The 19384-nt window shown below is 36.1% G+C and overlaps 1 protein-coding gene across 1 annotated transcript; it reads left to right on the top strand.

Annotated features, from left to right (window-relative positions):
- The first annotated feature begins 8938 nt into the window (after positions 1 to 8938).
- On the top strand, positions 8939 to 18050 carry LOC110804029 (UBP1-associated protein 2A). The gene is made up of 6 exons (XM_022009587.2): positions 8939 to 9205; positions 11181 to 11301; positions 11465 to 11608; positions 13025 to 13221; positions 13318 to 13393; positions 17274 to 18050. The coding sequence occupies exons 1-6, from the start codon at positions 9075 to 9077 to the stop codon at positions 17640 to 17642; spliced, it is 1038 nt and encodes a 345-aa protein (XP_021865279.1). The 5' UTR covers positions 8939 to 9074; the 3' UTR covers positions 17643 to 18050.
- The last annotated feature ends 1334 nt before the right edge of the window (positions 18051 to 19384 follow it).

The following is a 19384-nucleotide window of genomic DNA, read 5'->3' as shown; positions in this document are numbered from 1 at the left end:
CATGCACATACATAACAATCAATTTCTTATCATTGACTAGCTACTAATGCACATATAATTCTATCTTATATGCCCTTCTTATACTACCCATCTCTCATAAACTAAAGCATTAGAATCATTTATATAACGAAATAAAAGAACGAAAATATAATAAAATTATAACGTAGAGTAATAACATAAATAAAAATATAACATAAATAAAATGAAATAAGTTAAGAAAATGCGTAGCGAATAAATTCGAGAATAAAGTTATTAATTCGAAAAGATTTATATTTCCTAATTAACGAATACTAACTCTTGAAACAACTTTAAAAAAAAAAATTGAACTCCTTTTTAAAAAAAAATGTATTCATATTATTTTTATTTATTTGTTTGAATAATAAATAATAAAAAAAATAAAAATGTCCAAAGTATCACTTTAACTTGGAAAAATAATTTGATTTCGAACGTAAATAAGGAATATCGTATACTTTCAAACAAGGTAAAATGAAATCGGCCCCCCAAAAAAAAGGTACCAATTTTTGAACACTATAATACGTAGAATCTCGATTTTTAAGAAATTTATTTTAAATAACTAGATAGTTAGGCGCCTAAAAATTTATTAAAGTAAAACCTTAGCTTCTAGATACCACTTTGTAACACCCCAACAATTCCCATTTTCTAAAATAACCTCTTTTTAAATATAACTGTAGGGAATTATCAAAGTATTATCGCCCGTGTGAAAACGTTACGGCTTATTCAGAATTTTGCAGCGGAAAACATAAAACTAACTTTTAGGTTCATAAATAATCTATTACATATTAGGTCCAAACCAATTAACTGAATTAAGGAAATACGAATAGTACGACAAATTTCAAATCCAAGTTAACAAATTAAATCACTTAATTAAACGAATAGAACTACAAGCTCTCTAATCCCGATCCCAATGATGCATCATCTTCAAACCTGTAGATGGGCAACGCTTATTGATCCTTAGAGACTGCTCACCAAAGATGGGTCATCACAGGATCAATAAGGCATAGCCATGATCAACACACACAAACAAAGCACGTAATCAGCAAAGCTGAGTACTACATACTAAAACAACAACAATCCTAGCATGATACTATCAAACCAACAACCCTAACATGATACTAATAAATATAAGTAAGGACAGACAAAACATAATAATTTGACGATTATACTTGACTAGACTAAGCTAGGCTTAATAACCATAATATTATTTTAGTTGAAATAGACAATGGACCGAGTTGACCATCCAGAAGTCTTCACTAAGGAAGACGAGGTACGGGCGCGACTCCGTAACCTCAGTGACCTGCGATATCGAGGAACGTTTAAATAAAAATAGGACACGGTGATCAATCCGGTCCCAGAAAAGGCCATGGGCTACCACCATGAACCCCAACTCCTGTTTGTCCGTCACTTCAGACGTGCACAGTCTAAAGCTATTGCTATTCAGTTTCACTTTACATGATTTACAAATTGAGATTCCGTTATGACTCAACCATTACATAAGACAGACAATTCACATTTGTTCACAACTGTTTTTATCTTGGAATTAAGTAAGTGATCATAAAAGCATCAATAAAGACTCATTCCAACTTAACCAACCTTTCCTTTAACCATGAGCAACCCTGTATATGGGCATAAAGTTTCAACTTACTAAACAAGGTCCTCCGCCCTTATAAAGTAGTGAAAAGATAGAAAGGGAACAACAACCAATTGATCCAACCCAATCATATAGAATAATCTAGTGTTCCCAACCAACATGTTTGTATCAAACATCCATACTAACATGTTACAGTTCTTATAGTGCAAAATAAGTTCAATAAGTTTGTCCAACAGTATTAAACATGCACATTCAATATAACCCAGTTCGTCCATAATATCAACACCACCAAGTTCAACAATAATATCAACATAACCAAGTTCAACAACAAGATTCAACATGGTTTCAACAATTAGCACACATTCCAAGCACACAGGTATGTACGTACCTTGTGTAAACAAACTGATAGGCCACCTTAATACTTTCAAAAGTCACCTAAAGAGAATTCTCCGCCTAAAACAACCAACAAGTAATACCAATCAATTTCTAATCATTGGTAACCATAATAAAGCATTCTAAATGCATCCTAAACATATTTAGAGCTCTCCCCAATATCAAAACTTAAACATTTGATTTCCTAGCATCATAATTATTGAACTAGTGACTGAAATTCGTTGGAAACTTTTTGCAAACATCGTACTTTAAATTTTCAGCAATATAATTTCATTTAAAATCTTCACCATGGTCAATCTACGTTCCTAGTATCTCAACACAACCAATTCAATGATCCATACTCAACCTATCGTGATTAATAATCATAAAAACTTTGAATTTCATACTTTAAACAATCAAAAACCAATATTTCAATGTAATTAGATAATCTGAAAATTAATAGCTTTATTATAAAATTCATATAATTTCAAATTTATAATTTAAATCACAAAACCCATAACTTTAATTCAAGAAAACATAATTCAAGTTAATAAATCATGATTAAGCCCTAACTTAATTTTAATTAATCAAAACTGAAAATTAATTCGTTTTTAATCTCAACATCAAATCTGAAAATCGTATTTACCATAAAAATTACAAATTTAATTTAAGAACATAATCTAAATTAACAAGCTTTAATTTAAAATAATTAGTTACTTAGGGTTTAAGAAATAACCAAGGATTAAGGAGAGAGAAGGGCTGGACGGCGGGACGGCGGTGGCTCGCGGCAGAGGTTCACCGGCGACGGTGGCTGGGCGCGGCAGAGGTTCACCGGCGACGGTGGCTGGGCGCGGTGATGCTGCGAAAACGACAAGGCTAAGCTAACGAAAACAGAGGGGGAAAAGGAACGAAGAAGAAAGAAAGAACAAGGGGAGGAGGAGAGATACCGAACGGTGGTCGGTGGTTGGAACGGCGGCGCGGTGGTGGTTGCTGAGGCTGCTGTGTCGAGAGGATGAAGAAGCTCCATTTCTTTTTTCTTTTTTTGTTGTTGTTTCACGTGAATGAGGAAGGAGAAGAGAAGGAGGGTTTTATTTTGTTTTACATGAATTAGAAAAGAGAAGGGAGTATGGTTTTGGGGTTTTGTTGGTTGGGCTTTGCCCAATTGGGCTAGGAGTAGAATTTAGAATTTAGGATTTGCTTTCTAATTTCAATAGAACGTGATTTCAAAATCCGAATTCGTTTCAACGTAAAATTCAAAAATCAATTTTGATTTCATAAATTATTTAAAATATTCAAAATGTAATAACATAATTATATTTTAATTACATATTCATTTCTAAAATTCGTAAATTTACATTTAAATATATTAAATATACGTTAAAGTATATAAATAAAATATAATAAAATTACGGGGGATTACAGCTTTCTTGGTGTGGAATAATTTCATCCACCTTTTCCATGCCCGGCTATATTTAGGGTGATTTTGTTCGTTATTTCGGTTCTTTGCGGGACTTGCTCCCACGACATTTCCGGTAATATCCTTCTAACTCTCTTGCATTCTTTGGGATCGAGCATACCTTATGTTGGGGCATTGGTTGGATGGGTAGTTGTGCCTCCCCTTGTTTCGTTTTAGGCCTTGAGGACATAGCCTAATTAAAGCTTGGGGAAGATTTTATTGTATGGTTGCTACTATGATCTCCATGTGATAGATTGCGTGATTTTGTGCATATTTCTTGATTAGTATCATTGATTTTCTTTATTTTCTTTTATTTTCGTTAATGTTTTCTTTATTTCTTTTTCTTTTTATTTTATTTTCTTTTCCTTATTTTCTTTTTCATTTCTTTTTCTTTCTTTTTCCTTTTTCTTTCTTTTTCCTTTTTGATCTTAGTCAAGGCAAGTTTTTCTAGCTTTTTAGGTTTAGTTCTTGATTCGGGCATAATAAAATTGGAACTTGTAGGTTAGAATGCTTTTATTCCTAGTTGGTAGAGGTGTGCACGATTTTGAATGTCTTTGTTACAGTCTAGGATTTGAGTGCAAAGGTAGTCGGTAGAACTTTGGAGAGCACAATTCTTGAACTCTTGGTTGTGGTAAGACGGTGTCTCTCTCTCTAGTGATATGAAACAAGAGAGGATAGTATTTGCTACCTATGTGTGAGGATTTTGTTCTTTCTAGCCTATTTCTCAAACACATTGAATGAGTGGCATGGATCCTTGGCATTGACTCTCTTATATCTAGAACTTGACAATTCTCCTTCCCGAGACCGCTACCGAGCTACTTTAGGGGACGATAGAGGCATTTCTTTCGGTGACTATTTACTTTTTATAGTTAGGACATCATTTTTTCTTATTTTCTTGTTTTGTTTGCATTTTTCCCCTTGCTAGCCATTTGAGCCTTATCCCTTCATTTCGTATTAGCTCATTACAAGCCATTAGCCTTTGTTTTATTTTCACCCTTAGAAGTGATAGTGAAGCTTAGTGTTATTGTGCTCTATGATTGTGATTGAATATGAAAAATGGTGAGAAATGATGGATGTTGATTTGAATTGAAAGTTTGGAAAAAGTTCTTTGCATATGTTGAATAAGAGGTAAAGCATAAATATAGAAAAATCCAAAAATATAGCAAAATAAGGCAAATAGAAAAGTTTCACTTGAAACACAACAAAAAAATGAGAAAAATTAAAGCAAGAAAAATTCAAAAAGAAGTTTAGTTTGATTTTATTTGTTGAATAAGCTTGGGGGAGCCCCAAATAAGTGGTATGATTTGGTTTTGATCTTGTTTCTTGAGTTGAGTTAATTTTATGCTTCACTTTAGGATTGAGCTCCAAATCCCAAATTTATCCACGCCCTTCACCCTAGCCTAATATTACACCATAAAAGACCTCTTGACCCTAGAGAGTTGAGTCATTGTCGGTGGAGGGAGTAAATTGTCAAGCTTATAGAGCGGGATTGTCATGCCGATATTGTCGAGTAGAATTCTTTCCCCTCTTGAAATTCTTTTCTTTTCCGGCGCCTTCGCGGCGTCACGAGAAGCTATCTTTGAGGGTGTGTTTGATCTAGAGAGTGGACGCGGTACGATTGGTTGTAGGGGGATAGAGGAGTGTAAACTCCTTAGTTCTCTATGCTTTACGTTTGAACCTTTCACTCGACCTTTGGACATTTTTTAGCGTGCACTCGTTTGTCGACTAGAAATATTTGCATCCTCTTGTGCTCGTTCCATAATAAAAACCCGGTTCTAGAATTTTTGTTGTTTTCTTTTTCTTTTCCTTTCTTCTCTTTTCTTTGCTTGTTCTTGGTCTATTTTCCTTTTTAGGTCTTGACTTGATTCTTTTTGGAGAGTTATGGGTCAAACTCTTAGGAAACCCTTGCGAGATCTCACTCCCCCTCATGAGCGATTGTGGGGTTCAAAGAGCTTGTTGCATGTGCTTAAATGCAACCGTGATTCCTACGACAGTGAGTTAGTTTGTATATTCTTGTAGTTCTTGTTTTCGTAAATTTAAATTCTCAATAATGAGCTAGTTCTCTTCCTATTTTGTGCTTAGTTTGCTAGGGACTAGCAAACGCTTAGCTTGGGGGAGTTTGATGAGCGGCATTTATGTCGCTCTTAGATTAGGAATTCTTGTTATTTTTCCTTATTTTTTGTATGATTTTGAATAGTTTTATGTTCATTTATATGCTTCTATCCACTTTGCTCTTTTATAGGTAAAAGTGGAATAAACGGGGAATTTCAAGGAAGAAGTGCAGAAAACAGGGGTGTGCGCACGCACAATCCAGCTGTGCGCGCGCACGATGAAGAAAAGTTGACAATGCAGGTTTTCATAGTCTGTGCGGGTGCATAAGATTGTTGTGCGTCCGCACAAGTTCCAAGTGCTGATTTCAGAACATTCTGCCAAATCTGTGCGCACACACACAAATCAACGGTGCGCCGGTACAAAGCTGTTGTGATGGATTTCAGGATTTTCTGCCAATTTCGTGCCCCACACACCTTTCAAAGGTGCGCCCGCACAAGCCTAGTCATGCGCCCACACGAGTACTTTGTGCGCCTACACAAGAGCTGAACAAAGCCAAGCCTGAAACTCCACTGTGCGCCCGTACAGAAATTTCGTGCGCCAGCACGATGCGTAACTTCTGATTCTTCGCTCTGTGTGGACGCATGAAAATTCTGTACGCCCACACGTTTCAATCTGCGCGCCCGCACAGCGACGCGGGATGACTCTTTTTTGTAATTTAATTTCCATTTTGGGGAAGCATATAAATAGGATTCTTTTTCCTAACTGAGGAAGTTAGTTTTTAGAGTTTAGTTTCTAAACACTTTGTAATTCTCAAATTCTAGAGAGAGAAACTCAAGTTAATTCATAGTTTTGCTTCCAAATTAAATTCAAGATTGTTCAAGATTTCTCAAGCTTCTTAGTAATTTCTCTTCTCCTTAATCTCTTCTACTCTTTAGTTGCTTTCCTATATTGCTTTGATTCTTGATTTTTGCACTTGTTATCAATTGTGATTTCCATTGAATCTTAGAATTTCAAGTTTAATTGCTTGTTTGATTCTCAATTTCGTTTTCAATTCAATCATCATGTTCAAATGCATAATTCCAATCCTTAGCCTAATTTCTCTTTCCATGTCTTGTGAGTAGTTTCATGCTAGGGTTAGGGGTGATCCTTGGGAAGTATTTGGGGATGTAGAATTGAATTGTTGATGGTTATGTGATTAAATTTGATGTGTTGAATAGGATTTCCATGTATGACTTGATTAGTAGTTGCAAATGCTATTATTGTTATTGTAATTGGAGTGCTTATCACCAACTTGTCCAGAGATTGAGAGTTTGTGGTTGCATAAGAGTATCTAGTTGATTTCATGAACCATTCTAGTTCTAAGGTGGCGTGAGAGCGTGCTATTGGAACTAGATTAGCATTGCATTCTAACCGAGAGGGGTGAATTGCTATAATTGTTGGTTTCTCCCTTGAAAGCATGTCCTTGCATTATCATGTTTGTAATTCAATTCGTTTTCCCCATTGAAGCCAAGTTGATCCCCAATTCCCTTAGCTTATTCACATTAATTGCTTGCCAAATTAGTCTAGATTCATTAGTTCTATCCAAATCAATTCAATCTCTCTTCTAAACTAGCTTGGTTGTTTAAACTCAATTCGCTTCGTTCTCTTGGGACGATCCCTTAACGTGCCGCTATAATCAATATAGTGTGTTGGAGGTGTTTCTATAAATTTTTTGTTTGGTAGGTGGTATTCGTTCAACGACCGAAAATCGCCCTACCAAGTAGCTACTAAATAAAGAACTCGAACAAGATAGATATTGACTAAAAGATAGAATTACACTCCAATTAGTCTTTTAGAAGAGTTAAAACCATAAGAAATAGATAGAATTCGAAATAAACGGGAAGAATCTAGAACGCGTGTTAGCGCTGGAAGGCTAGCACCAATAAATTCTCGCGCTGCATCCCATCGCTAGTCTTTTCTTACGCCGCAATTTGTGTTTCAACATTCGCAGAAGTTCAAGAATATTCCAGGTATGACGTAGAAAGTAACAGATTTGGCGCCACGTGGCTAGCGCCACTTATTTCCAAGCGCTAGCCAGGTAGGCGCTAGAATATTTTAGCGCTTGCAGTTTGATTTCAACGAACTTCTAACTCTTCGTACGTCTATCTTTACCCGACCAATTCACACTGTGAAAAACTTAGGCCAACTCAAGAAGTTCTACATCTAATTCAAAGCGCATCTTCTAATATTGAAAAGCTTTGTATCCTAGAGCTACGTACAACCTGATTCCTTAACGGGATACGTAGGCAACCTCATTCCGAACCCCGACCACCTTAACATTCAAAAAATTCAAATCTCCTCAATAAGGCATTCTAAAATCAATCAAATCTTCAAAGTACTACAAAAAATTGAAATTTAGAAATCACTGATATTGATACTCTTATCCAAATATACAAAATTTTCGAGGAAAATCGTATTTTGAGCGGAATTGGTGTTAAGCACTTAATAGGGGAGGGAGATAACCTTTGCGTCATCAATGTAAGAAAACGTCAATAAAAGATTCCTTGGTCGATTTACAACATTATTATGGATGCCGGGAGAGATCTCCTTCTTTTTGAGACAATTTCCTTCCACCGTTGCAACTGAGAGGCAAATCAAATAGTGGATTTAATCATAATTGTCCTTCAATGCTTTATAAGTTAATAGCTTGTATGATTTATTCGCTTCTATCATCCAAAATCATGAGTTAGGTTGGTCTTATAGTAGGGACTAACTGTAGTTTTATTTCCATATCATAATAACAATTAAAAAAATTCTTAGCGTTATATGATATTTTATTTTATTTTAGAGGTCTAGCTTCATAATTAGCACAAGGTCTGAAGATTGTTTAAGACAACCCTTCTTTCTTATACCATAAAAGACCACAAACCGTGTCTGGCCAGAGGAAGTAAAAGTCACATGTTGTGATGTATGTGCAAAAACATAACTCAACGAGAAGACAAAATAGAGAAAACAGAAAAAACTTTTTGTTGTGGTACAAAAAGCCGAATCGATGGTATTTTTTTTAAATAAAAATGGTACTTTTTTTAAAAAGAAATGATACTATAAAAAAATAACAATGGTATAAAGAACAATTGGTATAAAAAAAAAACCACATGGTATATACAAAAGAAAAATAGTATATAAATAAGAAATTTAGTATATATATAACCGTGTTATTTGTGATGCGTGTACATTTGTGAAATACAGTACATCATAGCATGCCGCTACGCCAACCTCAGTATTGTACTTCGTATTGTATCATGCCATTGGCCTAGGCATAAATAAGTCACGTCTTCGTGGCTTCGTGCCCAGAAATGTCAGGCTCGGCCGCTCAGGTTTAGCCGAGCCGTAAATAGCGTCCCTAGCCCAAAAGGATGTTGTGTTTTAAACAAAGCCCATAAATTTGGTTAAAACAACACAAGTCACAGGAATCCTTCTAAAAGTGCGGTCTGCCAAAACTGTGGAAGCAACAACACTGAATTGAATTGTTCTCTATCCTCAAACGTCATACTCTGCCGCCGACTGCAGTGCCACCCCCCCCCCCCCAACACTCTAGCGAAAAAGATGGAGGATATGAAGAAAAGAAAGCTTGATGAAGTTGAAAATGGTCTAATTTCTCCGGCTTCAGGTGAAAGGCTGCGTTCTTTGCTTGAACCGCTTGCTAAACCCCAGTTGGTTGATCTCCTTGTTAAGCTGTATGGCTCTTTTTACTCATTTTAATTTTCTTTCCATTTTTATTACTTGGGGTTTTGTTTCGTCTTGTTCTTGTTCTTGTTCTTGTTAAGCTTGATGAATAATGATGTGATTCCACTTATTGGGATATCACCCCTGAGCCACTACCGACTAAGCTATTTGAAATCCGGAACATAATACCATAGTTTAAGTATGCAAATGTACAGGGTTTTATTTGGTTGTGAAAAGATTAAATACGTTTAAGTTATAGGCTTATAGCATATTAGGGTAATAGGGCAGTGGTTTAATCTCTGGTACTTCTTTGGAGTTGGAACAACGCTTATTATGTCATATGATGAATTAATGTAATAAAATGGTGGATTCTTTTCTGAAATTAATGAGCGGTTTCGTGTTTGGATGCTGTGGAATATTTTGAGCGCTCATCTTAACCTTATCTAAAGATTTTAAGTGCAAGCCAAATTTTAGAACTCAGTCAGTTATCTATAGTTGTGGGATGTATATTGGATAGTAGGCTACCTGTCAAGAGCCAAATTTTAGGTTAAGCCATTTTGTCATTTTCTTTTCTAGATCTTTGCTGCGAAATTGGTAATAATTTGGTTCTTTTTCTGCTCGCGTTATCCGATCTTTCTAGACTTCAGAAGAGGAAATAGGAATTAATTTGTAAAATTAAGATTACATTGCTAGCATAATGTAGTACGGCTAAATTATTCATGAGGGTGTGAGCCAAAGGTGGCTTCGAAGTTATGTTAGATGTGCATCACAAGTAGTTGTATGAAGCCATCATAGCCAAGCAAAACAATAGATTTACCACATGGTTAGAAAGCTTTGAAGAATTTATGTTCATATAGGATGAAGATTGAGGGGAGTAATCCTTAACTTTGTTATAAATCTATACTTATGTTAGCTATAGAGGTTTTAATCAAAGAGAGGGCAATTGCTTTTTGCAGGAAATATCGTTACTCAGTGGTGAATATATCTTGACTTTGAGTTATCTTTAGTTAAGCTGCTACCTTGAATTTGCATATTCATTAGCTTGACTTAAAGGCAATACTTTCATGGGTTTTTAAAGAATAGATCTACATGGAGTAGATTGAGGCAACAAAATTCTTATATGTAGATTGCAGGGAAGTTTGTTGGGATTGAAACAGACCTCGAGGAAATGGTACAAGATGTTTGTTTCGTACATAGTCAATCCTGGTTGTATGCAGAATAACACTGATGAATTAAGCTCACTTGAAAATTCTACAGATTCTCCTATATTTTAATGGTTATGATACTTGAAGATAGCTGATTTAAGGACAGAAATGATTTAATAGTTGGATGTCATGTTTAATGGTCCCGATACTTGGTATAGATATTTTATATGAACAATGAAAATACTAGAAATGGACGCGTATTGAGATGGAGAGAGCTAAATGCAAGGGTTGACACAAGATAAGTGTATTGCAAAGCTACTTTAAATTCGATAAATAAAGGAAAGTTAAATTGGTTTTACCTGGTACTTATTATGGAATGTGTGTGATCAAGTAATTGAAATACATCTGAAGGAAGTTAAAGTTTGCAGACCTCGAATGTTCAATTCCTTTACTAGGTGCTATCATAATTGATAACTCGAATTGTTTGTATTGATCTTATTGCTTGAAAATTGACTCTATCTATGCCAATCTCCACCTTGTCCTCCTAGATTCATTTTCTAGCATGGAACAAGATTTTGTGTGTGTACAATTTGAGGTAGCTATAGCCTACAGGTTCCTTGTTCAATGCATCACTTTACTATCATATTATACCGTAGATTGATGCTTATTAAATGCCTTCAGTTCTTTTGGTGTGTAACCTGTGTATGGTAAGAAATATTGATCAAGCCAATCCAGGACTAATTTCCTGTGCCAGTAAAAGGCAGTCTTACGTCTATACTTATAGTTGAGTGTAATAAATTGACTCTGTGCATGTGTGTTTGCCTGCATGTGTGGCGTGAAGAGGGTCCACATATTCTCCAGTTGCAGGAGAAATTATGAGTCTTGCAAGTGCTGATCCTGTTCACAGAAAGCTATTTGTTCGTGGCTTGGCATGGAATACTACATCAGAAACCTTGTGTGCTGTGAGTGCATTGTCTGATTGCTGATCAGTTTTGTGTGTCATATTGGGTGATTGTGTATTTGTTTGAAGTGGATTAAAACATTTGGATGACATGCTTTTAGGTATCATGTTTCATTTAGTTCTGCTGCATGTAGTTTAGCTAAACTCAAAATTCTCTCTTTCAGGCTTTCATAGGGCATGGAGAAATTGAGGAAGGTGCTGTGATCACTGACAAAGCAACTGGCAAGTCCCGCGGTTATGGCTTTATTACTTATAAAAATATGGATTCGGCTCAGGATGCTCTTAAAGCATCTAGCAAATTAATCGATGTGAGTATGCCATTTCTGGTTTCCTATTTTTGGTTGATAACTTTTTATTTTGGAACTAGGAGGGCTGTTCGCTACCCGGTTTGGTGCCATTTGGCACCCAAACTAACCGCGAAATTTGAATTTGATCCATCCATATAAAACCAAACTGCACCACCAAAAAAAACCCATACCAAACCGTAAAATATTGTTTTGTGCAATGTGTTTGCGGTTTAACCACATTGAAGAAAAAAATCGCAAAAAAATAACGTCTTTGAGAATTTCTTTTCATTTGGTGGCCATTATAAATTTATAATGGATGTTTGAGTAACTTGTAACCCTAGATCTATTGTTGGTTCTTTTTTATTATTCTTTAATAAAACAAAATGATAAAAAAATGGCTTATGGTTTAATATCCTTTCTGGTTTGAACCATAAAAACGACGTTAAGTTGCGGTTTGTGCTGTAGTTTGTTTCATAATTTTCCTAAAACCGCATACTACGGTATCGTCAAAACTCCAAACCTTACCGCAGTTTTCAAATTGCAACCACAAGAAGCTGCGAAAAAAAAGCTTGGTTTGCGGTTTAGACCGCACTCCGAACAAAACTATTTGGTGTTGTGGTTTGGCAAACTTGAATATGATGGTTTTGATGGGAATTTATTTGCTTAGGGCTCGTTCGGTATCTTTTTTGTTTCTATTTTTCTGTTTTTTATAATATAAAAACCAAAATAGGAAAACCACAAAAGTTGTTTCCATTTTTTGTTGTCAGTTTCTAAAATCAACATGAACACTATCGGTATGAGTAATTTTTAGTACATGATTCAATCTAAATCTAATGACTTCCAAAACCTAAAACTGGAAACTGCTAGTGATACCGAACGAGGGCTTAAATATTTATACAAAAACATGAACTAGAAGACCCAACAATATAGGGCATCATTTTCAAGTTGGTACTTGGAAGTGGTTTTACCAAGCTGTTTTTACGTATCTTGATATAAGAAATTACCTAATACTAGTAGTACTTAGTGTAGTTGGTACTTGGTAGTGGTAGAAGTTCAACCTGATGCAGTTCTTGGAGATTGGATTTCCCTTATCCTTTCCCCTCCATTTGCTAGGGCCTAACGTGCAAAGCAGTCTTCCTGATAGAGGTCCTGGGCCACAAGGGTCTTTTACCTTGATAAATTTTAATGAAACTTCATAACTTCAGATATTACCAGATGCATCATCCATTGGCATGTAAAGAGTATTAGCTACTCTGTATTAAGAAATCTTTGAAGGCCCTCAAGGGTAGGGTGTTACTTGGTTTGTAACATGAACTTGCCAAATAGTACAAATTTGTTACTTATTGCTTGCAGTTTTGAATTTATTACACATGTAGAGGATTTATGTTGTACATTTTTCAACCTCTCTTTTTTCTCTCCTGCTTGCCATTACTCTAGGGTCGCTTGACTGTCTGCAACCTAGCATGTGAAGGCTTAAGCAGTGCAAGCACTGCACCTGATCAAGCACAGCGGAAACTTTACATAGGAGGCTTGTCACCAGAAATCACTACTGAGATGTTGCTTAGTTTTTTCAGCAGGCATGGTGAGATAGATGAAGGTTCTGTTGCATATGACAAAGATACAAACAAGTCTCGGTATTCTTCATTTATATATCTTTTTCTTACAGAGCAGTTACTATACTGTAGGCTCCAGTTTCCTACATACTTAAACCAGTTTTTGTCTTTCTGTAGTGGTTTTGGGTTTGTTACATACAAGACAGTTGACTCTGCGAAGAAGGCCCTTGATGACCCAGAGAGAACCCTAGGGGTAATTGATTTCTGAAAGTCTCATGTCATTTTTATGTTTGCTTTTATGCTCTAAAAGCACGAGATTCCGGATGCGTTTTGGTAATGGCTGAAGCATGTAGGGCTGTAGTAGCATCATATCATAAGCATTTACTTGTTTTCTTTGCTTAATGCGCTTTTACTCTATTCTGTGGTTGCCCCCTTATTACCTTTTCAATCTTAGATATAGGATTTTATGTTGGAAAAGCTCTTTTGAGCATAGATAGTCAATCTGTTTCACACACATTAAGGTATCCATGACTGTCGCGCATCTTAGTTTGATCGGGGTGGCAGTTGATCTATAAATTAATGTAGTCAGGTTGAAAGAGGTAAGCTAGGACTTCTTTTCCGGTGGAAATTGAGCTAACTGATACATTCATGACCAGTTTGCACTTGGTAGTAGCTGATTGCAGGTCCATGAGAGGTAGGTAGTATACTAACTAGATATGGTAAACCAGGATCTCTTTCGTGACAAGTGTGCTAACTAATAGTCATGATCAGTTCGCACTGATATTTGGGTGACCGGATAAAATCTTCAAGGCACGAGATATCACACTTTCCTAATAGTAGTTTATCGACCCACAAAGGAACAATCGGGTTCACGATAACACTATTTAGATGCAATGAAGATGAAATTGATTTTGTGTGTTCTCACAAGAATCAATACAACAAGGGTTTGTGTTTTTGACTTAAATGTCTCACTTTAGAAGAAAGATTTGCAAGAAGTTTTCTCAAAGTATGCAAGTATGAATGATGTATTCACCATCTATCAAATGTGTCATGAAATCTCTATATATAGAGTCCATTATGAAGAGTCATCGTTGGAAATAATATCCAACGGTTATGTCCAAAGCAACCGTCATAAAACTGTCCTAAAAGGACGTTTTTGACTCGGCTCGATTGGGCGCGCGTACCAGCTATCAATCTCATAAATCTGCCCGATAGGTGGAGTTCGCCCAATCGAGTGCGAGTACAAGGTACAAGATTATATCCGAAAAGGACCACTCGCTGACTCGCCTTGTCGGGCGATTTTTGCCCGATCGGGCGCGCATACGAAACTCAATAAATTGAGTTTTATTTCAAACCATGTGTGAAGGCCCGACCAGGCCAATTCCGCCTGAGAGGTCCTGGCAAACCACACACCATTTTAACTTCCTTAATCTTGTCCCTTTAACTTATTTGCTTTGAACCAACTCAAGTATAAACATTATACTAATCCTCCTCAAACTCCTAGTGTAATACACACTTCATATTTAACATATAAACCAATTAGCAAATTGTAGATCCATGAACCCCCCTGAGAGGTAGGTAGTATACTGACAAGATATGGTAAACCAGGACCTGTTTCCAGTGAAAAGTGTGTTAACTAATAGAGTCATGATCAGTTCGCACTTGGTAGTAGGTGATAACAGGTCCTTGTAACCCCGGGGGGGTAGGTAGTGTACTAACTAGAGATACTAATTTCTCTTGTTTGGGCCAAACCATGTTTGATTCAACAGATAATTTACACTGTGTATATTGATGGCTTGATGCGGATTTCACATATTTGCTTTTTGCTGGTTGAGTGGTGTATGGGTTAGACTTGTTATATGCCATTGGTGTTTGGCTAATAAAGCTTTCGCTTCCTTACATTAGCATTATATTTTTCCATCACCCTATTGTGTGTCATCTTTGAGTTATATCCTTGGGTTAACTGTCGTGAACCGTGTAGTAAGAGAGCTTCTGGGATTCAACATTCCGGGTTGTCGTCTGTCTAGCACGCACTTGATTCTCTTTTCTTCCTTACCTCTCAAGCTCGGTGAGGTCACGGGTCAGCTGACTATTCAGCTTACAGAGTAATGGGTTGGGGTCCCTAAGCGTGGGACGATTGGGATCAATGCTGGATCAAATTGGGTCAGAATGCTGCTTAACTCGTCTAACTCAGGAACCTGTACTGACTCATCATTCTGACCATGCTATGAGAAGAACCATATACCAGATTTAGGGTTTGAATGGTTAAACCCAAGATTTCCCCATTGAGGAAGAAATCAACTAAATAGAGATTCTAGGGCTTTTATTCGGTCGGAAATTGCAAAAAGAAAGAGAACGTTTTTTATCATTGATGAGAGATGGTTACTGCTAAGCCCACCATCTCTTGTGTCCTGAAGTTTTTCTCTTAGTGTGAAGCTTCATTTCTCTATATTAGTTTTCATTCTTGGGAGAGGGATCTAATGTGGACCATTTCTTTTAACTCCTCAGTCTTTGGACTTTTTGTGGTCCCTTTTCTTGCTGTTTAGAGTGACCAGTGGTATATTTAATATTGTATTATTGTGGGTGTACCAACTTTTAATATAGCCTGTGAATCAATAAAGTACTGTTCTTGAAGTCTCAGAGCTGAGCTTATGCGTTTAGAAGTGTATGACTCTCCCCCGGGGTTTTAGATCTCGGACAAGGCCGTGATCACAGTAACAGTTGCAGAACCACATTCACAGGCAATGTTTATGGTTTGTTGCTTCCCAATATCACGCTCTTGGTAAGATCAGAAACCTTTAGAATGTGGATACGATGTAGTGATGCAGCCGGGAAATAATAACCTGCTCTACATCCAGACATGTTCTTCCTATTACGGTTGCTGATAAGGATATCTTTAACACCCTTTACAAGTAGAGAGGAGAAAGCTGTAGATAAATATTGGTAACTACTTGGGCATTCCCTTTATCTTGCGGATTTTCTGGTCTAGTGAGGTTACAGGGATCAGAGAGGTTACAGCTTACAGGGATGAAATGGTCAAGTTAGGTTTACTTCTTAGCTTTCAGCCCAATATATGTTGGAAAACCAAGACCCACTCATCCCGTTAGTGCCTTAATTTCGTGCATTGGTGCAGCCATGTTGCATGAAACCTGAACTTCTTACAGAAATGGAACTTCTTTTTTGTTGCTAAATTGCTCAATGGAAAAGAAGGATATGGAGTTAACTAGCATATGTCTCAATAAGCTATGTTAAGAACTAGAGGCACCTTACTGATATCACTCCAGTACAAAACTACCTGCTAGATTAAGTGCTATCCACTCCCTTAGAAAGTACACTAATCCTGCCTCTCAAAAAGGTCAGATTGAAACAAGTGACACTATTTTCTGTTTGTAACTTAGTCTTGATGTCCTAAGATCTTTATTTATAGCCTCATGGAAGAGCACATGATTGCTTAATAGGGTCAGAAAAGAAAAATAACACACGTGTGAAGATGCAAATTAGGCAAAAAGATTTCCTTCTCTAAGCAACTGCTTAACAGTAGTTCAGTATATTTCTGTGTGATTGCAAGTAAAATATCTAAAATGCTCTTGCTGAAAACCAGTCAAATTCTTGGTGCTTACTTTCCATGGAATCTCTCTCGTACAATTCATCCGAAAATCTGTCTGGATTCTGCTAATCTCCGTGAAAGCCCTTCCTGAAACTCGGCTGCTAATCAGTTGAATTAGTGGGTTACAGTAAAGTCTATTGAGATATTCTTTTATTGAGCCTTTTTTTTTTTTTTTTAATAATGTATGGTTTTAGTTTGAGCATAGTGCCAATATTCTCCATTATGAATATCGTTTAAAACAAGTTCAAAAGGCGAGTTAGACAATTGCAGTTCATCATGAATATGGTTTTACTTTTGAAGTTGTAATTGCTTGCATTAGCTTTCCAAATGAGTATTCTGTCATTATTGTCATTGGATCACTATTGACCTTTGTTGATTAGAGTTCTAGAACACTAGTATGTGACTTGAGTTGTATTGTAGTTGACTTGAGCATCAGTGAACCCTCTGTTGTAGTTTATTCAATGTTGTATTCTTTATTAATAAAAGAATAACAAGGTACTCATCAAATATGTTTTACTATTTATAGGGCCGAAACATTACAGTGAAGTTTGCTGATACGAAGAACAAAACAACTCCAAGTCAATTTTCCTCAACACCAGTTCCTATGATTCCTCCTAATGCAAGTGGATACCAACAGCCTGGGAAAGCACAGGCACCGCTTGGCTACAGTTACCCACAACACATGCCATCATATCCACCGGTATCTACTTACACTAATCCTCCAGCAGCAGCTGCACCTCTACCTGCAATGACACCAGGACAATATCCACAAGGACCACAACCATCCCAGGTTTCCTATGCACCGCCACCCATGAAAGACACATTTGGAATGCCACATTCTATGCCCGTTGGAATGTCAGGTTACCCATATTACAGTTACATGGGGAAACCCTGATAAAAATACAGTTACCAAGCTTTCAGCTTCTCTGTCTTTGCTCATATGGTATATGCTTGAGCCAGTTTAAGGACTTCTTCATCCATCATCTGCTCTTATAGGCTTATGCAGTATGGTCGGTTCTCTACTGTAAGTTACGATTTTTTTTCTATCACGAGTAGAAATGCCTTTGCTAATTGAAGCATTGGTAATAATGGCGAATTAGATATTATAGTGGCATTCCTTTTAGACTAGAATCCTAGATCTTAATGTATCTTGTACTAGTTAGGTGTTTTAGGAGATGAGTTAAAGCATTTTTTTTTTTATTTATGATTTTGCAATTTAGAGTAGTTTTGAAGATGCTTCATATTGATTGTGGATTTGTGGTGGTCATATTAAAGAGTGTAAAAAGAGCATTTCAATGAGGCATTTCCATTTCATAAAAAAAATGAGGCATTTCCTCAAGATTGGCTCAAAATCATATGTTTCACTTTATAAAGAAAGAAAAGCGAGTCGGTTATAGTTTTGTCTTTTGCTAATTTAAATAATAAAAAGTGAGAGAAGGTATGTGAGTACCACATATTATAAATGGAATGGGGCAAATTTAAGGGGCGAACTGAAAAAGAAATCGGGGCAATGTTTTAGGGACAGAGGAAGTATGTGTTACAAATTCACAATTGAATCAAATTACTTTTCAGTTGTCACCCAAGTTTAACAGAAATTGAAAGTAATTCTAAGACAATTATAATCTTATTGTTTGTCATCTTTTGAAAAGTAACTATGACCATTATAATCTTTTACATGACGGTTTATATATCCTTGAGGTTTACGTTAATTACTATATACTACTGTGTTTTCAATAATTCATTATATACCTGTGATGTTAACATTTTTTTTTTCACAACATGATATTGTCGTTTAATTGACGGTAGAATTTAGGGGTTTCTCATGTTTTTCATTTATTCCCTTTCTTTCTTCCACAACACCCATGGCAAGCCCCTGTTGTTGCTCACCTCCATGGCTTCCCCTCCCTAAATGGCAGTGAAGAACTCTTCAAACCCTCGCTCAAGCAATTTAAATTCTTGAATCTATTTTTCTACAAGTGTAAACTTTTTGTTTACTCTCAGTTTTTTTATTTTTATTTTTGGCAAGATAAATTTTATTATTTAATATCAGTCAGTTAAGTTCACTTCACTTATTTTCAGTTCAGGAGAATTCAGTGCAATGCAGTTCAATTCGGTTCAACTCAAAAGAGCAGGGCCTTAGTGTCACATGCATCATCATTTTTGCATGAAAATAAAATAAATAAAAAGGAGGGTGAGAGAGGATAAGGGCTAGTGTTAAGAGTTAATGCATTTCCATAATTTTTGGAGTTAGTGCTTAGATGGCGTAGGAGAAAGATTAAGAGTCATGCGCACATATTATACATATTGTTACCTCACAAAAAAAATGTTGGTATCAAAGCTGGAACTTATGATCTTTGCTTTCATTGATACAAGGTTTTAACCACCTCTCCATTCATCAACTTATGACTTTAAATCAATAAAAAAAATATGTGTTGTAAATGTTAATAAGTTAATGCCGAATATTTGAGTAACCATTTATGATAACAAAAAGTTATTTAATTTTTCTACTCAAATTATATATAAGTATATTTTTTTCAAAGTTATTCAAACCTTACATGGATTAATTGTACGTTAAAAAATTTAACAGGAAAAAAAAAACGTTGTACTTAATTTTTAGCTGGAACAATATATTCCCTC

Source organism: Spinacia oleracea, chromosome 3 (assembly GCF_020520425.1).
Source record: "Spinacia oleracea cultivar Varoflay chromosome 3, BTI_SOV_V1, whole genome shotgun sequence".
NCBI lineage: Eukaryota > Viridiplantae > Streptophyta > Magnoliopsida > Caryophyllales > Amaranthaceae > Spinacia > Spinacia oleracea.
Note: the sequence above shows the minus strand (reverse complement) of the source record. Positions and strands in the feature narration are given on the sequence as shown.

Excerpts from the sequence above, each read along its gene's own strand:
- LOC110804029 (XM_022009587.2), top strand. The coding sequence starts at position 9,075 with ATGGAGGATATGAAGAAAAGAAAGCTTGATGAAGTTGAAAATGGTCTA. Across the intron at positions 13,222-13,317 it reads AAAGATACAAACAAGTCTCG|TGGTTTTGGGTTTGTTACAT; the intron begins GTATTCTTCATT and ends GTCTTTCTGTAG. Across the intron at positions 13,394-17,273 it reads ACCCAGAGAGAACCCTAGGG|GGCCGAAACATTACAGTGAA; the intron begins GTAATTGATTTC and ends TACTATTTATAG.